Consider the following 22,214-nt stretch of genomic DNA (forward strand, 5'->3'; position numbering starts at 1 on the left):
AAGACAAAGGTCTTTAAAACCAAAAGCTGCTTTTTTCAGTGATTGTTAGTGTAATTTGATATATGTATATTTGAAATCAGTATATGATTTCCACTTTTGCCATTAAACAGAAGAACAATTGAAGGCTTCTCAGTGCATTGACCCAACAGGACAGGAGAGTACAAACAGCTATAGTACCTGCAGAGGAAACACTGGCTCTGCCTGAAGAGCAATGAGCTGGTGATGTAGGGCCTGAGCTCCTTGTGCAGGCAGCAAAAACTGCGGAGGTAGGCCATTGTGTTGACCACATTGTCAGCATTGTGGAAACATATTTTTGTAAATAAAATAATTTAAACAGAATACCATCCAGGAACTGAACCCACAACCTCCAGGTTCAAGCTTACAGCTCTGAACTCTCTTCCACACTGCTGCCTATAACCATGCCTGCTACATTTAAGTGACTAATCAATAACATGTTGTTTAACATTAGAACCAAATTTGTATTTGTCCCTGGAATAGTGATATGTAAGTATTTCAGAGAGATAAACATCAAAGTCCTTATGCTTTGATGAGATGGATAAGAACAAAAATCATTACTACTGGAAAGAGATTATTCAATGAATTATCAATTAATCATTCCATTCAAAGACAAGAACACAGACTTGAAGCAGAGCCAGTATTTTATCACAGACCTGCACTTTTTAAATTCAAACACCCTAACCCCAACCAGGCAGAGCAACACCATAAAAAAAACACAAGCAAGGACAAAAGAGCTTGATATTTTTTTTTTGGTATGCAATGGCAGACAGGCGATAGACAGTTTCAGTTTAATTACCATGTTACAGTACTGTTTACCAACTGAGTACACTAACTATTGTGTAGTGCTTTTTGAAGCGCAGATAATGTATCTGATAATCACTCCAGTGACACTGCCTGACAAAGACAACTCAGTCATTCCTCTTATTGTTTTATGGTCTGGTCTGAGCTGTTAGCACCTACTTGCAGGCAGCTACTGATAAGGACAGTGTATATGTGCTGTAATGTGATGGATGGCTTCTGACATGAAAGAATATGGCACAGTGAAAGGAAGAACCATCATTCCACTCACAAGCACTGACAAACAGGTCCACACTTTCCTCCATAATGGAGCTCAAATGCTTGTGTTTGCTTTTCTAATCCTTGCAATTTCAAATGTAAATTCACATGCACACAACTTTCTTTCAGAGACAGCCTACTGATGCCTACTAGCAGACAAAGGACAATCTTAAAATAATCTGGAAAACCTGGGAAATAAATCTCTGTACGGTACATACAGTAAGCTTTAACTGTAAGGAGATGAAAAACATGAGAACAGTTATACACAAGAGGATAGCCATCTAGCCCAGATTACCAAGAAACTCTTCAAAATCTCACAAACTAAGGAAAAGGGGACATGATTAAGGTCAGAAACATAGATTATAGCTTTATATAGATAAAATATATGAAAGATAGAAATAAATACCTTGTAAAAGCCAATATTCTAGTAATATAGCAGGAACAGCAGATTTAGAATGGGCACTAGGTAATCATTACTGCTAATCATCCATTTATTTCACAAATCAATCACGACACACTACCATATACTTCATTTCTCAGACTAATTACTTTTACAATGTACAGGGCCAGACAGTGTGTCACAGGGCTTAAAAACCATATCATAAAGTTACACAAAGATGACAGAAATATTTGACTTGCAGCCAGCTACTTAAAGCATGATGTGGTGGAAATCATTATGTTTTTTTATGATAAAATGATACAATGATATTTATCAGGAGCATTTCCCACGCACAGTATACACAACATACTCAAACACACAGACAAGTGTGAAAAGTTCTTAGACAGTATGTTGTGTTTTGACCGCTAAAAATAATTAAATTATTTCTAAAACAGGGACCTGGCTTTACATGTTGCCTAGAGATAGAACCTTACAATGAAATTGTTGTCATACCTAATATAATGCATGATACCGGTCTCATGGTTAGAGGTACTAGGTTATTGAACTTCAAAGTGTGGATGTTCTTTTGGCACATGTAACACAGATGCATTGAAACAGATTAAATTACTGCTTATAGCAGGAAACACCTTTTGCTGGTTATTATACTGCAAATTACTTACAGTTATAAGTATACTGTATACTGTACGGTACTCTACATGCATAATGTGTGTGTGAAAGGGCAAGTACTTTAATTTTCAGTCAACATATTGATAGTGAAACATGATAACTACTATATTTATATGAATACTTTAATTTATATGCAAAATATACTCTCTGAATGCAATAAACAGAATTAACATCAGCCAAGTGCTGCTATGAGAATAAATGCTTTTCATGGAAATACCACTAGTATTGTGACCTTAATCATAGACAAGGTAGTCTAATAAATATTAAATTTAAATAAAGCAAAGCAGTTTATTGACCTTTATGCAGTATGAAGCCTAAGCACTATCTGTAAGAATATATTGTTAGCTTTCTCTGAATCCTGAGACTCCACTCTCTGTATTTCTGTACTCGTGTATTTTATCATATTTTATCACGACAAATGCCCAAACGCAACCACACTGGTTTAAAAACAATGAATGGGAGTGAGTATCTACCATTCAGTTAGTTTTACATGGAGAGGAAATGGGGCTCTCACTGATGGTGCTCGAGCTACAGTAACTCTAATGCGAACACTAACCATAAACCCAGCCAGCTTTAAGATGACGATGCAACATTAACCACAAAAGATACCAGAGGTGTTATCTTTTAGTTTAGAGTTTTAGTGATTATAACTCCTATTGCGATAATGTCTGGACATGAATAATGAAGTGGGGCACAAAAAGTTTGACATTTTTATGTTGCTATCACGTCAGAAGGCTTATGTAGCAGTTTGAGTTAGAGGTCTAAAGTTTGATATTTCACAACAGAGTAACAAAATAGACTAATGATACTGAACAGATCTTTAGGTAATCGGCATGATGCTACTGAAGTTAGCTAAGTGAATCTGGTATATACAGGTATGCTATAGATTTAAAGAGGTCTGACCACCATTTTTTAAGCTTTCCTAATTTAAAAAAAAATACAAGAAAATATTTCTACACAATACCATGTCAGGGATTCCTACTGTGATGCTTGTAAAGACAGTAATTATATTGATTTCAACAGTAATGTAGAAAAAGTTAAGTACAGTTATCAGCTAGAAAACATTGAATCTTTATAAATCTTTATTGCAGATTTTTGTTTTAGAGTATAATTAGGAAGCATAATATAAATAGCCAGACAATTATGCCATGATAATGATATGGGTTTACAGTATGTGAATCAAACACCTATAAATCTTCAATTTATGAGAACAAGCCAGGGCTTTTAACTCACAATCTTATTTTCTTTGGAAATCCTTTTCACTACTTGTGAGTCTGCTTTGAGTCACAGCTACCTGTTATCTATCCTAAGAAAAAGGGGTCTTATATTCGTTCAATCAGAAGTACATTTTTGTGCACCTTTATGCGCCACATGAATCCCAGGCTGTCAGCGATTATGCAGGTATTTCAGAGTGATAATTCAAGCACTTCTAGTGGTGCTGGGCAGCTCTCAACATAATCGTGATGTAAAAGGTCTAAAAAGGCATCCGACAGCTTTCAAAAAGCAAAGCTATACAAAGTATCATAGTATGTTTTTTATTAAACTTTTTTTAATTGGAATGAATGCACAAATGTCTTACTCAGAGTTGTAATTCAAATGATAACTAAGACTTTTAATGATCACAATAAAAGGACAAAACTTAATCCCTTGGTTATTGCAGCTTTAGTTATTTCAGCAGGTCAGTGCTGGTATCAAGAGGATGATTTACAAAGCACCAGGCTGAGTGAAGTTACTAAGCTGGACTATGAGCTCTCCCGCTGTAGAAGATGGCCCTGAGCTGAGAACACATATTTCACCCGTTCCTCTCTGTGTCACACACAAATCAGAGGCATTACAAATATATTGTAACGCAACGGGGGTTCAGGTGCGCGCCCTTGCCGCATTAGGTCAGCCTCGCACCGTCAGGGGCTCTAACCCGGGACTTCCGCATCACTCAACAGGGACCCAGCCCCGTGAGCCAAAGAGAGATCTTTCTACAGCCCACTGGCTGTGGTCCTGCTATTACAGGGATGGGTGGCGACGTCACCGCTCTGGTAAGCCGGCTCTTACACAGTACCTGTTGGCCGTAAGCGTTACACTCTCCCCCGCTTAACTCGCCGTCCCCGGCGAAGGGCTATCCCATCCCACTGCTGACACCAATGTAACGCAACGGGGTTCAGGTGGGCGCCCTTGCCGCATTAGGTCGGCCCCGCACCATCGGGGGCTCAAACCCGGGACTCCCGCGTCACTCAACAGGGACCCAGCCCGGTGAGCTAAAGAGAGATCTCTCTTTAGCGCAAGGGCGCCCACCTGAACCCCGTTGCGTTACAATATTAAATATGAATCATTCAAGAAAGTAAGCTTTGTGTCTTTAATCACTAATAAGGAGGACATGAGAGCATATCGGTCAAATTGTAATTAAAATGTAAACTGGGTGACAAGTTCCCATCTGTCCTTGTCATCAGCACACTAAATGAGCTCCGCTTTGTGAAGTTGGAGAAATGCTGTTGAAAATGCAAGGCGGAGTGGAATTCTGTAGCGCGAGTGTGTCCCTCTGCTTCCCTGTTTACTCAGATCAACACCCACTGATCTGAAGCTGGGATGGTGAAACACACCATCATCTCTCTCTGCCTGTCCATGCTAGTCTAGGAGAGCACCACTGGGAGCCGGGGAACAGATGTGAGAGTAGACTGTTACAGACCCAGCATGACATTAACGCCACTTCACTTTGCATGCAACACGATAGGAATTGATATCTAATTCCAAACTCTAGATATTAAAAAAATCCAAAACATTTGCAAATGAGAAAGACTAGGTGCCACTCCATGGATTGGATGGTAAGTTTTTGAAATACTATCGGGAAAGATCAATCAGTTCTAACCAGATATAAAAGATATGTGAAGTTAATTATTATAATCACTGTTTAAAGCCTAGAAGCAAGAATGAATAAACAAGAACTACTGCAAACTAATTGTGTGAACTTTACATGTACAGTTTATAAAATGCAAGATTACTGCTGTGTTCCATAATATGCAGCTGACATTTGTGCAAGCGTTTCTTTGCACTAATAAGAGAATTAAATAACAAACTCAATTACAAACATACAGTATGCTGTGGTGCAACTGGACTTCAGCACATTATTGAACCTGGAAGTTTTGTTTTAATTTGGCCTAGCCGTACCATAAAGATGAGAATAAAATGGACATGTTAAACAAGATTAGAAAAAACCTCAAGTAGCAGTGCACCATGATGTACTGTACTGTATATACAGCAGCAAAGTCAATATTCACTATTTGGTAGTGACAGCCTTGCACCACCACAGCACACTGAAGAAAAAAAGCTTTAAAACCTCCTTCAGAGGAACTAAAGCAGAAAAGTCAGAAAATAAATTAGCATTTTCCCTGTTCTCCTCCTCTCTTATGCTCCAATATCCTTAGACGTTTGTGAGTTCATCTCCAGTCACCCCTGCCAATAGCTGGGTGGCAGTCAGCCGTAAATATAGGGTATTGCTTGAGTAATAGTTTGGCAAATCAGATTTCTAAAATATTTTTCACTTTACTTTACAATTACATAGTGTGTAAAACAATTCATAAGTTCAGGTCTCCATGGCAACATGATGATTCGTCTCAGTAATAAGTTAGCTTTTCTTTGAAAGGCTGACCACAGGTATTTGAATTGTTAATGATCGACAAGCGCAGGGCAATAACAAAGACACGGGCAGCGGGATTCCTAGACTCTTACTCATCTGAGAAACCAAGATCCAACCAGAAAGAAGATGACAAATGGCAGCTCTTAAGGGATCATCCAAACAAGGGGGCTCCAGTCTGACTGTTCCATGTACTACATAGGGTTCTTGTTTCTGCACATTTTACCACAGATTTTTGGATTCAGTGAACAAAGATCTTACAATGATTGGGATAGCAAAAAGTAACAGAAACATTTTTGTGTCCCTTTTTACCCTCTGGAAGTTTTATAATGATATAGCTGTACACTTCCCATCTCCTGTACAGTATATTCCACTTACTTAATAATTCCAACTAACATCAGACCTCTTTGAAAGAATTCTAGCTCCATTTAGCTGAGGTACTTAGCTTGGGTCCTGCGCAGGTTCAACAAATAAACAGAAGGAAAAGACTGACCGTCATTATACAGTACATGACAACAAAAATGACTTCTGAATGAATTATTTTGATTATTTCATTATCTTGTAAATCAAAACACATGGTACCCTCAAACCATACAGTTTAAACATGCAGTGTCAGCACCTGAGCTGCCAGCAGCAAAGGCTAGTCCATTTTAATCTTTGTGCTTCTCAAGATTTAAAAGCAGGAGCCATTGTACAGTAGGTGTTGTGGCCAGTGACAGCTAAAACATGACATTTCATAGGGAAATAAATAAGATAAGTGTTAAGTTTAGCTACTGCTACTATCACCTGGAATTTGAGGCCGGTAATTACAAGAAAAATCAATTATGTTACAATGTCACATAATCAGTACACTGCATTCTACAACATCAAGTCATTACAAGCAGCTGGTCGTACATACAACTTGTAATTACAGCATAGATTCCAACACTCATATAAAACTCAAATTAAAAAGAGATTCAACTAAATGTTTTGTAAAGACGAGCTATTTCAAGACCCACAGCACCTCAACCCTCCATTCAATTATAGTCATCATAACCTGTGGAGAAACATAGAAACATAGAAAGTGATACAGTATGCAGATACTTATGTAAACCCTTAGTTCATAGACCAGTAAACTAGTCTCATTCAAGGACTGTTTCCATCCATAAACATGTCCAGCCTATTTCCTGTGCAGGTTCACAAATCCTTCCACAACACATTCTGCACTGTGCACAAGCAGGTCAACTTTCTAACCAATATGAACTATTTTCCACCTGGCATCAAGTTTCTTTTACTTGGAAGATGCTGCTAAAGGAATCACTCTCAATGTCTGCATGCATCATAAGCGCAGCGCTTTCTACAGAGAGCTTCTGCAGTTAACCGAAAGGCAAAGTAGAAATGATTAGTTTTTATCTGCAAATCCAAATCAAAATCTCACTTGATCCACTTGATCCACTGTTTCCTGTACCCAAATTGGCTTATCACTCTTTTATCAAGTTCCTCTGAAAAAAGGAAAGCCCCCAATTCTATTACAGAAGCTCCTGTCACTTCATAGGTAAATTACATGAAACGGCCATGATAATACTTTTTACAGGGCCTTTCATTAAGAGCCAGGGACCACTTCCAGATAAGATCTAAACCATCTACAGGTATGGCTGCCGTCGCATCATCCAGGTGGATGTTACACATTGGTGGTGGTGGAGGGGAGTCACCATTACCTGTAAAGACCTTTGAATGGAGTCCAGAAAAGCAATATATAAGTGTAAGGATTATTTACTAATTATATCCAGCTATGAGGTGATCTCAGTGGCATAGGTCATACAGTGTTAATGGTAGGTCTTACTGGTACTGGTTTCTGTGTCTGCTCTACACAGAAGACTTCCACTGCAGCTCCTGCATATCAGCACTTAGACCTTCAGGTGAGATTCAGCCTTAATGATCCCACAGCACTTAGTGAGACCATCACTTTTCTTTTTGTCAGTATGAAGTGTACTTAAAGGGCAAAAAAATAGCACCACAGCATTATCTTTACTTCTTTGTCCACACCCCCCAAACGGTTTTATATGATTTGATCGTTTTCCCAATATTCGTGTTCTGGAGTGTGATTATAAATGATTTAGAATGCAAACTCATGCCTTTCGTCTGAGAGTTAAAAACATGCTCCTCTTCACTGTCCCATCAGTGGATGAGCAGAAAAAAAGACACAAAAAAACTATAACAGTGGGTCTAGTTCGGTGTAAATATACTGTAGGTACTCTGTTTATGGTGTACATTTTTCGAAACGGCTCTATTGGTAAGTTATGCGTTAGGACACGAGGTCATGCTCTATGATAATGCAGATGGGTCAGTTCAGAGTAGCAAATGTGCGTTTCACCACGGTACATACAAACCACATGAGGACTTCTTTCTGTAACCCTTGAACTGGCAGTTACAGGGCGCACCAGTAACCCCGAATAAGAAGCGACCTGTGATGAGAAACACATCCTCCACTGTGCCAGTCATCGCCTTGCTGCCTTGCAGCCTCCATGAGGCTATGTGAGGAACAGCACAAATCATTAGAAAAGTCAGCGCTGGAAGCTCTGACAGCTTCTCGGCTGGATATATATTATGGCAGCAAACGAGGCGATTTCATGCCAACGCTTTACTGAAACTCTTTGTGTTGATTTAATAACTACATAATTGAGTTAACTCATATGTCAATTATTACAGACCTCTGGTAATTAACGGGTAGCTCCTAGTGCTTACTCAGGAATACAAAACTCCGTAAGGTATTATTTCATTTAAAACTCTTTTAAGTAATAGCGCACTGCAGCTAACAACAGCATTATTACTCTAAGATGTTTATGCTGCTGGGTTCCTTATAAATATCAAACCATTACATGTTAAAAGTGACATCCTCATCCTAGTGGAGACAGGATTAGAAGAAAAAGCCCCTCAACAGTACTGATAGCCTGCCACTGCCACTAATACTGGGATGTCCTGTTAATTCAGACACACAAAACATCTCACTCCCAACTACTGGACGAATGTAAAAGTTTGAAGCATGTCATGCAACAACTCTAAATATTCTAAAAATAACAATACACATTTTAAACATACCCACATACGCACTCATATCACAGTTTATTAAGAAAAAAAATCAGTTTATTCAATCCTTTAATAATGCCTGGATTCAATCTAAACTACAGGACTTGTGCCCCTAGACAGAGGAAATGCCTTCATCATCAAGTAACTGAGCAAGTCATTTATGACTGATGTTTTTATTTAATATGGGCCTCAGTCTTTGTATTCTGTTAACAACAGGGTAGCATGAATAACTTGGATATATACTGTCAAAAAGATGAGCTCAGGTTTATTTGTTACAAATATTCTCAAAGCATTTCACTCACCCACAGAGTAAACCTCTCTAACACACCACCAAATCTATGACTAAGTACTGCCTCAGACATAATCAGAAATTCTGCATCATAGCCATGTGAATTCAGAAAACTGGTCCATTTGCTTTTGTTGTTTACTGTATAGTGTTAAACCCTGGACATGCATTTGACTTATATAGAAACACAACTAAGCAAATAAGACTAAATGCGAAAAAAAAACTCAGGTACACTAAGTAAAATATATTTTCCAGGGAAAATAGCATTGTAAGGAATGGTCAATTTCAGATCCTTGATTGAGATTTCTTATGCAAAATATTGTATTTGAAGAGATCCACAGACTGCTACCAAAAGCACATCTGTTCTGGTTGACCCCCACACTACCAATAACCTCCTCCCTAACTCTCCAAACACATCACATCTTTAGTAATAAGTGCTTTTACTCACCTGCTATCAAAGGGCAGTAAACAAAATAAGACATTTTAAAACTCACATCAGTGAGCACCCTTCACCTAGATGAATGCACTATCAGATGATTAAGGGTTGAATTTGAAATAATACCAAGACAAAAGGAAAGTCAATCAAATGCAAATGACAAGAGTTGGAAAATCCTACCGTGCATTTATTGGGCTTCTCTCCTGAATGGACCCTCATGTGTATTAAGAGCTTGTAGCGGGCATTGAATGGTTTATACCTCCGCGGACAGCCAGCCCAGAAACAGGTGAAATCTTCCCCTTTGCGCTGGTCGATGTGCACCTTCTCGATGTGCCTCACCAGCTCCTCCTGCAGGTCATAGGAGGCACTGCAGTCTATCCAATGACAACAGCGCCTCCCACTTAGATCGTCCAGCTCCCCGTCTTCCTCCAGCAGCTGGGAGGATGGCGGCCCGTGAGGGAAGTGGCTCAGGGGCTGTTGGGAGTGACCTAGGAAGTCCTGGGCCTGCAGGTGCTGGTGTGAGTGGTATGGAGGCGGGGGGCCCTGCGGCGTTGCAGACATGTCCATGGAGGGCAAGTGTGGGGAGAAGCCGTTCAAGTGCTCACTCTTACACATTCCTCCCACTGGCTGGCAGTTCGCTGGAGGAAGTCCCTGTTGGACCACCATGTTGTTCAGGTGGCCCGAGGAGTGCAAAGTGCCCTGCTCCAGCTCCTGCATCCTCTGGTACTCTGCTTCTGGCTGCTCGCTGTAGGACTGAAGGGGAATTCCTCCTCCTGGGAGCTGCAATCCCCGTTGGGAACCAGGGTTTAAGCAGGCCTGGGGGATGCAGCTGCCCCTGACCCCAAGGAAGTGGCCGTAGACCTCTGGCTGTGGGGACATGTTGGCTGGGGAGCCCCGGGACCCATTGATGTAAGCCACTAGGGAGGTGGGCGAGGTGCGGATGATGGTGTTGAAGTCAATGCCAATCCCATCAGAGAGAGGGGACAGTGACAGCGCCCTCTTCTTGGAGCGGGCAGACTGCGAGCGAGCAGAATGCCTGGGGCTGGGGAACGGTGAATAACTGTTCTCTCCACTGAACAGATAGGAAGGTAAGGAGTTGGAGACGCTGGTGCCAGACATGGCTGTATCAGGGGGGAGGCTCAGAGATTCTCCCTGCTCGCTGTCGTTGTGAGAACCCTTCTGGGAGGGGTGGGAGGGGAGGGAGGGGAGAATACGATAGCCATATGGCCACTCCTGCTTCACTCCTGCGGTGGACTGCCTTTCAGGAAAGCTCAGGGTAGTGGATGCCAGGGAACCTCGAGACACCAGGGACCTGAAATCGAGGGGAAGCCTGGATTAACAGTGATGTTCCACTCCATCAAGCAAAGCTCCTATGCTCATTAGAAGCATAGGTAGAACTCTACAGCCCACATATTGCATGTTCAGGTCTGTACCACAGCACAGACAAGGCTGGCAGGCTGGGTATCCACAGATTCCCTCAGTGACCAAGCTGACAAGCACTGCACCTGATGGGTTTAGCTTGCACCCCCGTGGCTTGCCTAGCACATCAGAGTTTGCAGTGCTATCAAGAAGGCACCTCTTCAGGCCCCATTCAGACCCAGCTCTGCTGCAGCACTGTGGAGGTGCTGGAAAGAGGAAAGGCCATTGTGCTCATGTAACAGGATTCATGCACTTGTCACACTACTGTAGGACAAGGCCTGTGATGGGGTGCTGAGCTGGCAACTGTTGGTTCCACATTGGTATAGCATACAGAAGAGAAATGTTATGCAGTATGTAAATGTCAGTTTAGGATGTGTTGTTCATTTAATAGTTTTTAATAGCGTGCAATGCAAAAATTGTAACGCCAATATACTGCTTTTTGGAGAAAAAAAAAGTTAGTCATCCACTTCATGTGCAGTAATTCAAAAGGCATCAGGCATCAAACCAGTTATGTCAAAACTCTTCTGCCATTCATAGCAGAGATCATTATTTTAGAGGCAAGAGAACTGTGAACACACATTCCATAACATAGGACTTTCTGATTCAGCAGGTGTTCTGCAAACTTTGTTTTTTACCAGACCTTTGCAGAGGCTGTGTGGAAGGGACAGCAGGCATATAGTGATTCCAGCTTTTGGGAGAAATGGCTTCCCAAGATCCATATTTTGCCATGCTCCACAAATTCAGCATGTGGATTCAAACACACCCACTTATTCACACAGCTGAGGCAGCATATCCCAACATTTCTGACTAATGTGGTAATGTTTACTGATGACGCCAGTAAGAAAAATGTGTCCTGCCTGCCCTTGGCATTGCTGGATTTTTGACCACATCACTTGACTTCTAGATAATTGAAATTCCTGCTCTCCTGAGTGTGACTGTGACCTGCTCTGGGTACAGTGGCATACCATCTACTTCTCTTCCTTTAACACAATCTATAGGGTAACTCAGATTTTGCATGAATATACTAGGAAAGGAAACAAGTGTTCAAGCTTCTCTACTCAGACTCACTGGGAAATGGAGACAATTAGTCTTGTGAAGCAGTTTTGCTGCTGTTGCCAGATAATTACATGTCCAAGAAACAATCAAAGCAGAGAGGTGGGGGATGGGCCTGTACTGAGCAAAGTACTTTGAGACTAAGAATGCTGACTTTCTGCTTTAAGAATAATAGAAGATAAAACTGCATATTCCTAGCGTTTCTCTCCTGGTTGCCCCCTATTTTCCGTTAATGCTCTAATTACAAATAAATGCTTTTTATAACCTATTGATTTTATTTGTGTTTTGTGGTAACCGTGTTTTCTGACAGATTACAAATATCTTGGTTATCTTCTATACAAAAACAACATATTCATTCCAGCTTCTTTGTTATAATTGCAGAAGACATTTCCTGGTCTCTTAAGGTGGCATGTGATTACCGACGTTCAACTTAACTCACACAAGGAGAAGAACATGATCACAGGTTGTCCTCTCAAGCGTCTGCACCCTCAAACACGCTTAGTTCACAGAAGTCTTTGGTTTACTGAGCATTTTGTCATCAAACTTAGTTTTTGGCAGCAGGGATGTGTGGGAAGTGAAATGTTCACAGAACCAGCATAATACTGTACAAACTGCCTAAAAATCCACTCTTAACTGTATCCATACATTATTACTTGTACATTTGTACATCCCTCTCAACAAAATGAGTATAATATGTATACAATGAGTATAAAATGAGTATAAAAAAATATAATTTGCATGTTGCTGTGACATAAGATGGTATTTACTGACTCTACTGTACCTGTCCTAAAAAAGTACAGACCCGTGCCATTTTTTGTCTCTCGTTCCTCTCTGCTTTTTGTGACAGTGCGGTGGGGGAGGCTCTGCGGCGAGCACCGGTAAAAAGTCAACGCCCCGGGTGAGGGGAAGGAAACACCGGTGTGAGGTAAGCAGGGACCAGAAATAATACAAAAAGGGGTGAAAAAAATAAACAAAAAAGGCAAGAAGAAAATCGCTGTGCCTCATAACCTCCAGGCTGGGCTTACCATATTTAGCGGGATCCAGTCTGGGAGAGCAGGGCGTGTAAGGCAAAAACAAAACAAGAACTGTGTGTGTGTGCATGTGTGTGCGTGTGCGTGTGTGTGTGTGCCTGCCCCTGTGAAATGTGTGATGGGACAGGCAAAAAGAAAAAGAAAACCTTACGCGGGCGCAATCCCCACTGGGACTGTTGATATAAAACTCCCCCTTCTGGGGGCGTCCCTGCTCATCCCTTCGGGGTGTCCATTATAGGACCCGCCCAACTGTTGCTCATCATCTAGAAGCCAGGACAGCTGGGACTACAAAGGCGAGGCATTGCCCTTCTACCAGGGCTGCCCTTCTACAGGATTGGGCCTATTGGACAATGAATAAATCAACTGTGAAAACAGGCCTTTCATCTATCGCAAACCTCACGACTCTGAATGAGTTTACAGTCAAAGATTTTTACCATTTAAACAACATTTAAGAGTCAAGACTTTACTTTTTTCTTCTTAGAACTTAGACCCTTCAGAAACTGACAGTAATCATAAAGCCCCTCCTTCATACTCACAACTTCCAGTTTATTACATAAGGACCGGGGAGTTGAAAACTGTGAATACATTTTGGTAAACGAGTGTTCCCTGAGTCTGCATGTGGCTTGTACAGTACATTTCTGTAAACTGCCCTGGATAAAAGTGCATGCTCTGCAAGTACTGTATATAATAATCTCAGAAGACAGGGAAGTGTACAGCAGGCCTAGGAACCTCTAAGGAAAACACAACTGATACTATAAGTGGTGCTGGTGGGCCAGAAGGCAGCCCACTAATGCTTCTCTCAAGAGGAGAATTTCTAATTCTGGGTCCCAGTGCAGTGATAGGGTTCGCTGTGTTGTAGGAGGCGTCAGTCTTCGGATTACAGCAGATGTTAAAACTGAGGTTTTAATTATTTGATCGGTGTAGGTCCCATGGCACTGTTTGTAATAGTGGCAGTGGTAACTCTGGTGTGCTAATAAAATCCAGTACAATGTTTACTGGATTGTATCAGTACTAGTACAATCTGGCCTCACTGAATTGGTGAAGCAGTTTCTCACTCCTCCACCCGATCTGCTGTGTAGTGGGCTGCTGGGGCAATGGTGACGAATTTCAGTGTACAGTACATATGTGTATATATTCTCCAATATATAAAGTGCTTTGGGATTATTTGGGATGAAGAGCGCTATATAAAATGCAAACAATTATAATTCTAACAACTGATATATAGAACAATACTTCGACAAGGACCTGTTCAGAAAGCACAAATTCGATACATTTGAAATAATCTTAAAAGTCACTTTGTGTTGGACATACATAAAGCAGTTTTAAACCTAGATTAGATTTAGAAAATTATTTTTCAGTTCTATGGCATTTGTAGTTAATGACCTTCTGTAACACCTCGCCAACCAGCGTTAAGTATTGTCAACACCACAAGTGGCCCTGTTATTATTCATCCCAATTCCCCAGGTCATTTTTTCATCACATGTCACATTTAACTTGTCTCTGAGCCATTATGTTTTCAGCTAAGGGAGTCTTTAACAATAGAAGATTAATTTTGAAGGCATTTCAATCTGGTTTCAGGAATAAAATTGCATGTCAGCTCATGCACAGAACTTAACAAAGGATGTTCGTTGTCTGCTAAAAGGAAATAGAATTGACTCCACGTCATCATCATCAACAGATCATGTAGATCTACAATTAAGAGCAGAAGTTGCACAGTCTATATTTAGAAGAGCTGGCTTGAATATTCTTGCTCTTGATAACACTGACCTTCCTGAATTTAATTTAAATGAATCTGCTTGTTATTCACTTTAAACCTCTATAACATCATAAGGTATACCAGATATCAGAAAGCTCCTAAGTGATTGTCTCCACTATGAATGAAAGCAAAGTGAAGCAAATTAGATTTCAAAGTCTTTTTCGGGAATGCGCTTGTCTGTGTCCTGTAATGAACTGCAATCATGTCTACAGTGTAGTCACTTGTGCCCTATACGTCCAGGAATAAGAGACATTCTGATAAGGGATGGATGGATACACCAGGAAGGATAGCCCTCAAGGACAATGGTTTAAAGATATGTGAGAATAAAAATTATCATAGTCATTTAAATTCTGCCTTTGTTGAACAAGATGAGATGACCATCTGTGTGGTAGACCAACGGTGTTCAATTCAACAGGAAAAGACAATTCTTAAATCTGGTGTCCTACCGGGTGTCGGAGTGAGGGATGACAAGACCGGTGGGGTTGGACGCCAGCTGGAGACCATGGCTGGCACAGTGCACTGGAACGGCAGCCTGGCTGGAAATCGGAGAGATGGGCCCCAGTTTCTGCACCGTCATGGGGCTGCTGGTCACCACCAGGTTGTTGCCGTTGTGCTTCCCCATGGCTCTGTTTCGAGGGCTATAGCCAGGGTTCCCTGGAAAACAGAATCCACGTTGATAGAGAGAGGCAATATCCCACAGTTAACAACCAAGCATCCAACATTCAAAAAAACAACCATCAGCCCATCAGGAGGAGCTTTGTCTCTTAAAAACACTCTTAAAAACTTCTCTGAAAAGAAAGATTTTCAATACTATGACAGTTACAGTGAAATTACTCCTTTTATATAAGCAAATAAGAAAATACCAAAATAGCAACTGATAGAACACTTTGTGATTTTTGGAATAAAAAACTTTCATGAAGGTCACAAAAATGAAAGCTAGTTCTCCTCCTAATTCTACTTATTATGATGGCAAGAGAGCGAACCACTGAAGTGTACACATTAGCATGACACCCTGGAAGACAATATAACACAAGTATTTTTACACTGGGAAATTGGCATGTTTTGCACTATTTGGACTGATTTGGTTTTGCATATATATCATTAATAGTATTAAAATATTAATATTTTTTACAAATTTAAAGATTTACTGGCTATTTATTCTTGAAACAGAACATGTATTCCATGTGAAAAGCAGCACAGATCTAAAGATTGTTCACCTGTCCCACTTGATTTTGACTGTACAGATTCATCTCACCCCTCTCAGTCTGCAGAACTGTGCAGAAAACCATGACTTGTCGGCTGTGACTGGGATTCCCCAAACAGCAGCACATGCTTGGTTGTGTCCTCTTGGCTTTCTATGTTGTAGCAACTCCTGTGACTGGTAGGACACCCGCAGGCTTGCAGTGATGTCATTGACAGACACACTACTCTTCCAGTTGGAACTAACTCTCCTGCCTGGTGCTGTGGAGGGAATGGCTCTGGGGCCGGGTGTGTCAGAGGATTGCGTCAATATGTTTCATTCTTTCCAGACTGGGGGCAAGTGTTGCCTTGAGTCTTTAAACAGTTGGCAATTCCACATTTGGTGGATATACACAGTAATAAAAAAAATCCAATTCCAAAACTCCCCCAAGAATAAGGAGTAAATGACAGGAATTAAAAAGCAAGCTGACTAGCATCTGTGCTTCTATGTTTCCTTGTTAATGTGCTGCAATTCATGAATATATGACCCAAACCAAATCAGTCTTGACTTCCTGGTATGCTTAGATCTATCCAAGGATAAGACAAAGTATTTATATACTGTTTTGGAAAAGACAAAGTCAGAGTTTGAAATATTATTGTTCCTGGAATCATCCTGCTGAAAACATTCCACAAAGCTCTCTTGTTTAAACATAAAAAAACAGCTGTGACAAATCCACAGACAAAATACAAACATCTACTGCTTGAGCTCATGCAAAAGGCCACTATTTAATGTGAAACAAAATGGGGATTTCGTACTACAGGAAATTGTACTCTTTGCTTGCCAGTCTGCTTTGATTTAGCAATGTTGTTGCACAAAAAATACCAGAAATTAATACACAGTATACTCTTAACAGTTTGTTAACAACAGCGGGAGATGAGAGCCCTGATTTAGGATGACACCCATACATGCAGCACACACTTTGTGTTCCACTGGTTTGAGATAGGAGAGTATTTGTGAACAATGCACAAATCAATACCACACACACATAAGGGGTGACACTGATGGTCCAGTGTTTCTCCAGAGTATGAGGGGTGTCTGTGCATTGTGTGTCTTCTGGCCACTGCCATTATTGGACAGATTGACATCTGTCAGGCAGTCTGGGTCCACTGATCCTGGACAGCCACTCGGCTGCCTGTCCTTACCAACAGCTGACATTCAGGATGAGTGAATCCAGTTTTTTACAATCACAGCCATACATTATTATTATTGACTGTAAATAAAGTACATTTCATTAATATAACACATTATAGCTCATATCAGATAAATATGACCAATATAGCTATGAGTCTTTCCAAGGAAAGCTGCAACAAAGCACTTTTTTTAGATGTTTTTTCAATGAGCTACAGTTGCTAGAGATGGAGAAATGAATTACTAGTAGGGGGATTGTTTAATAAATGTTACTTCTATTAAGCTAAATGGGGAGTTGCATAAATCAATATATAAGAATGTAACTAAAAATGAAAAAAATATCCATGGAACTCCCATGGTGAGTCAAATGTAAATTTACACACTCTAATAGAAGGAATGTTGATGATCTGCACCAATAATACATTAGATCAGTCTTTTTACAATCCACAGATTATTAAAAAGGTTTAAGAAATGTCCATATTTAAAAAAGCTATTTACTGTTTCCAAGTCTCCAGAGTGACACTTCCTTATTTACAGCGATGTGAGTAAGGAACAGTTTTGCACCCAATGAGCTCCACAGTACAATAGCCTATCGTGGAATAGGCTCTGGTCCAATAATAAATCTCAGTGGTTTATGACATGAGGGTTCAATAATCTTCAAACCTGTTTGCTAGCCTACTTAAATAACACTTTATTTTATCAGATTTCCCAGAATCAAAAGGATAACTTGTAGTTTGACCTGTGGGAACAAGGTTTTTCTTAACTGTGTGGTTGTGCTGCTCAGCTCATTGTTATTTTGACTTCTCAGGCTCACAGCAAACCTCAAACTTGTAATTGACTTTTTTTTTCTTGTAGCGCTAGTAACAATGTGTGCGCAGTGTCAACTCACTGGTGCTGTTCTCAAGGTCAATGTATAGGAGGAAAAGGGTTAAAGGTTTGACTTTGACAAAATGATATACATAACATTATAAACATTAGACTCTTCTCTGAGTTTTACCAACTCAAGTTTTTTAACAATAAGCAGTCTAGATGCTTAGAATGGCTTCTTATTTGAGAATTTTGCTGTGTCATATCTAAAGTGTCAAAAAACCTCCAGCACCTCTGTGCAGTGAAACAAGGAACCTTAAACACAGCGTGAAGTTGCATTCATATTACTAGAACAAAGCCCTGCTGGGCAACATGTTCTTTGGCTTGATTACAGCGACATGCTTCACCTGTTCAGTTATCGTCCCTGTAGAGATTTGTAGGCCACTCCCAGAATGTGTGTTTATAGCACACCACTAAATAATGCTTCACATTAGACAGCATTAATGACCATTCCCTTAGACCAACCTCTCTCATCCTCTCACAGGCCTTTGGTGTGAGAGAGGTCCCCCCACAAGCTGGTACTAGGGCTCACACAAGGATCGGATGGGACTGGATGAAAGTTGAGAGGGTCCAAGACCACGATCGTGTTTCCCAGTTTTTGGAGGTCTGAGGGACACAGCCTATGCCTTTTCTTTTCCATCCATCTGTAATAAATCAGACCTTCACTCACATGGCTTGTGGAAGTCTGGACCATGGCTGGAGGAGCCAATAATTCTGGGATGATAGAAGGTATGTCTGACACCACTGGCCCCTCCCCAGAGCCCAAGCCTGTTCTTTACCCACCGAGCTGCAGTGGGACATGGCCAACACCTGTCACCTCACAGCTTGCCAGCGACAGCCCAGGTCTGAACCTGCAATCTCTGGCCTAAGGGGCAAGCAAGATAAAAATCACTGAGGGACAGTGGGAGTAAGGTGACCGAGACAGCTTTAACATCCCCTGCCAAACACACTTCTCTAGCATTGATGCATGTCAGAACAGGGTGGTGGCAAGTGCTTTAATTAGGTTTCAAAATTGTTTTTAATGAAAACACCCGATACGAAGAGCTGTCAAGTAAATGAGAGGTGGAATATTCAGGTGCTGCTGCTGCTCTCCTCAACCAAACAGGTAGTATCCAGACAGGCAGCCTTGTAAAATCACACCAGGGGAATCGAGCTGTGTACCTCCCGAGGCACAGTAAAGGTGTCTGTGTTTTTTGTAGGCTTGTGTTAGCTCAGCAGCCTAACAAACCTCCTGCTGACAGATCACTGCCCATGTATCATTACACAACCCAGCTCCTATTAAGTGGAACTTTTTAAGAGGTAAAATTCCAGGATTCCAATGGCAAGGAAATGATAAGCTTTCACCACAATTACGAAGCCACATTGTTGCATTTCATCTTAAAACATTAATAAGCATGTAACTCTTATTGATTATTACACAATATTAATTATTAACAGCATTCTTTAAAAATGTTTATGTATGCAAATTTCTTAGATCAGCCACTTCCTTGTTCTTTAGAAATTTTCTTTTTTGGGTTAATGTTAAATCTCCAAGCATTGCATTAGACAGTGGCTTGAACAAGACTTTCAGAATTCTGTTTAGTTAGCATCAGAGATGCAATATCCACAGCTGTGACCTCTCACTGTTCAGTCCTTGCACTGCCCAGTTGCACAAATAAGCCAAATACAATATCTAAACACAAATAATGCAAGTTAATGTGAAACATAACGCTGACCTTTTGGGATACACTACAGTATTTCTCATTTGTTACTGGAACACAGAGCTAAGTGCAGGTTCTTTAAATGGGAAACTTGAATGCTGTATTTCAGACACTTAAGTTAAATAAGTTGTTAAATGTCTTTTAATTTTGACACTGTTTTATTTTATCACTGTATAAAGCTCTGTCCGGTTGGGGAATTTCAGTGATTTTTATCACTTCCATGCAGAGCCAGATAAAAAGTTCAATGGGACAGTCTATGCTGGTCACATGAAAATATACTGCAGGCTTTGGAAATGTTTAGTCTAGGGCAACCAGAACTGAACTGTAAATCATACAGACATTAAAATAATTTGAATAATTGAATCCTTTCAGATTAAATCACAAAAAATCATTCAAGGAGATTAGACTGAAAAGACGTGGAACTGATTGACATTTTTGAACATTGTTCTGCAACAGACACTAAGACCAGAAAGCATAACCAAAAATTGCCGAAGTACACCAACAACTGGGCCTTCTTGCACTCAGGGTGATGGGCAGACAGAGCAAGCTGATCAGTTACATTGTGAACGCTGAGTCACTTACTACACATCATTAAACTGCCAAACAACCGCACTGACAAAAAGTACTCAATGGTTTATGATCACCTGTAACCCTTCTCAGCCTCTTTGTTAGCATTCATCCATTCATTCTTCTTTCTACTTCATTTCTTTCTAAACAGGGATCTGAGGTTCCTGGGGGAGCTTGAGAAATTTTGAAGAATCCACAAAAGCTGGGAAACGTGTCACTTTAAAATCACCTGATAATTCAGTTGAGGACTAAAAAAATTCTCACACTCTCATCCTGTTGCTTTTCACTGGTACTTCTGTTGATGGTGTGGTGTTGATGGCAATCTGGTCATAATCATGCAAACATGAATTGGGAATAATATACAGTACAAAGTAAAAAAAAGGGTGATGTAGGAAACTGTAGCCGAAAACAGAATTTGGCCAGATACAGTACAATGAAAGTAATTTTGGCAACTACTGTAGCAAAGTTATCTGACAATTCCACTTTTTTTCCATGTTGCAATGGATTTTATTGTCATTTTTCATTTCAGAAATTGCCTCAAAATGTTCCAGCTGTACTGCTATTGCTTATAGTTAAAGCCTCTGGGAAACCACACGAGCAAATGCTTTTCACATTAAAATAAGAAAAACAGAAATTCTATCTGAATAGTCATCGTTGTAAATTGCAAGGCTTACAGACTAATTGGGCTGGTGAAACATAAATTAGGTGAAAAACCTACCAAACCTAAGATCCTTACTTACACAATGAGAAATCTTGCTGCCAGACTCTACCTTGAGATAATGAAACCCATCAACTTCCTGCATTGCTTTGGTAAAACTGTTTTGGTAAAAAAAACATTTTTTACATAGCAGCAAATTAAAACATAACCTGACATTATTACACATACCGGTCATCAATGCCACATTATAAGATGCCATCTGAATAATGTATTTGCAGTGTATATGTAGCAAACTCTGCTTGAAAAATGTTTTACCACAGCTTTTGTCCAGGTTTAACTTGAAAGAAACACAAATAATAGAATTCCACATAAACTTGTGTTCAGAGAGCCTTTATGCTCCGTTAATTAGCTTAGTCCTTTTTTGCTTTCATGGCTCATTTAAAAGCTTTATGCTTGGATAAATATCAATAAATTTAAATGAAAAGGTTTGCAGTGAACTCAAGATTGTGGCTGTCAACTGATATTGTGGTGAAGTGGAGTATGAACATGCCATGTGTAAATGAGAGTATTCCTGAAAGAGGTTGGAGTGCTTAACCCAAGGACGGTTTTTGGAGCTACTCAGCAATCTGACAAAATTAAAAAGACTCCATGAGGAACAAGCGACATAGCTGATTTAAATTATATCCTTTACGTGCCAGAATAATTCTTAGCTTCAAACTCTCATCTTGTACAGTACTTCCACAGAGAAAGGGTGTGCGTCTTCTGCGTACTGAATTCAGAGCCTCAATTCTAAGACCTGAAGAAAACATTGTTTATTCTGTAGACGCAAAAAATGCTTGAAGGGAAGGAAGGAGATAGTCCTTACAGCTGGTGTGAAGCCTGGTGGATACAAACTGCTTTGACCTCACGTGTCCATCTCATGTCACTCGCGTACGCTACAAGATGCTGCTTTCTGGTAACACAAAGGTTATAAAACTGAAAGGCGGCAGACGAACAGAGAAACACCCAAATCTGCCTCACTACAGTACTGTATATCCCTGCCTGCGCAATCATGGAGTCATGGAGTTCTTGTCATGGGATACTCAGGAAATACAAAAGGAAATACAGCATACAGCAGTTTGCAATTGACGAGAAGAGGCACTCTGAAAATCCATGGCTCTGCTGGTTTTTTATGTGTTGAATTGTTCATGTTCTATATTTAACAAACTAAGAAAAATTATACATCTAGATTAAAATTAAACC

At 40.3% G+C, this 22,214-nt stretch overlaps 1 protein-coding gene across 1 annotated transcript in view; it reads right to left on the reverse strand.

Moving 5' to 3' along the window:
- glis3 (GLIS family zinc finger 3) overlaps positions 1-22,214 on the reverse strand; it is an 82,901-nt gene that overhangs the window by 47,063 nt on the left and 13,624 nt on the right. The window contains exons 3-4 of the mRNA XM_088628596.1: positions 15,259-15,466; positions 9,734-10,865 (exon numbers count right to left, since the gene is read on the reverse strand). Coding sequence (XP_088484722.1) covers positions 9,734-10,865; positions 15,259-15,466 — 1,340 coding nt within the window. The remainder of the gene's footprint in view (positions 1-9,733; positions 10,866-15,258; positions 15,467-22,214) is intronic.

This window comes from Lepisosteus platostomus, chromosome 4 (genome assembly GCF_059453375.1).
Source record: "Lepisosteus platostomus isolate fLepPlt1 chromosome 4, fLepPlt1.hap1, whole genome shotgun sequence".
In the NCBI taxonomy this organism is placed as follows: domain Eukaryota; kingdom Metazoa; phylum Chordata; class Actinopteri; order Semionotiformes; family Lepisosteidae; genus Lepisosteus; species Lepisosteus platostomus.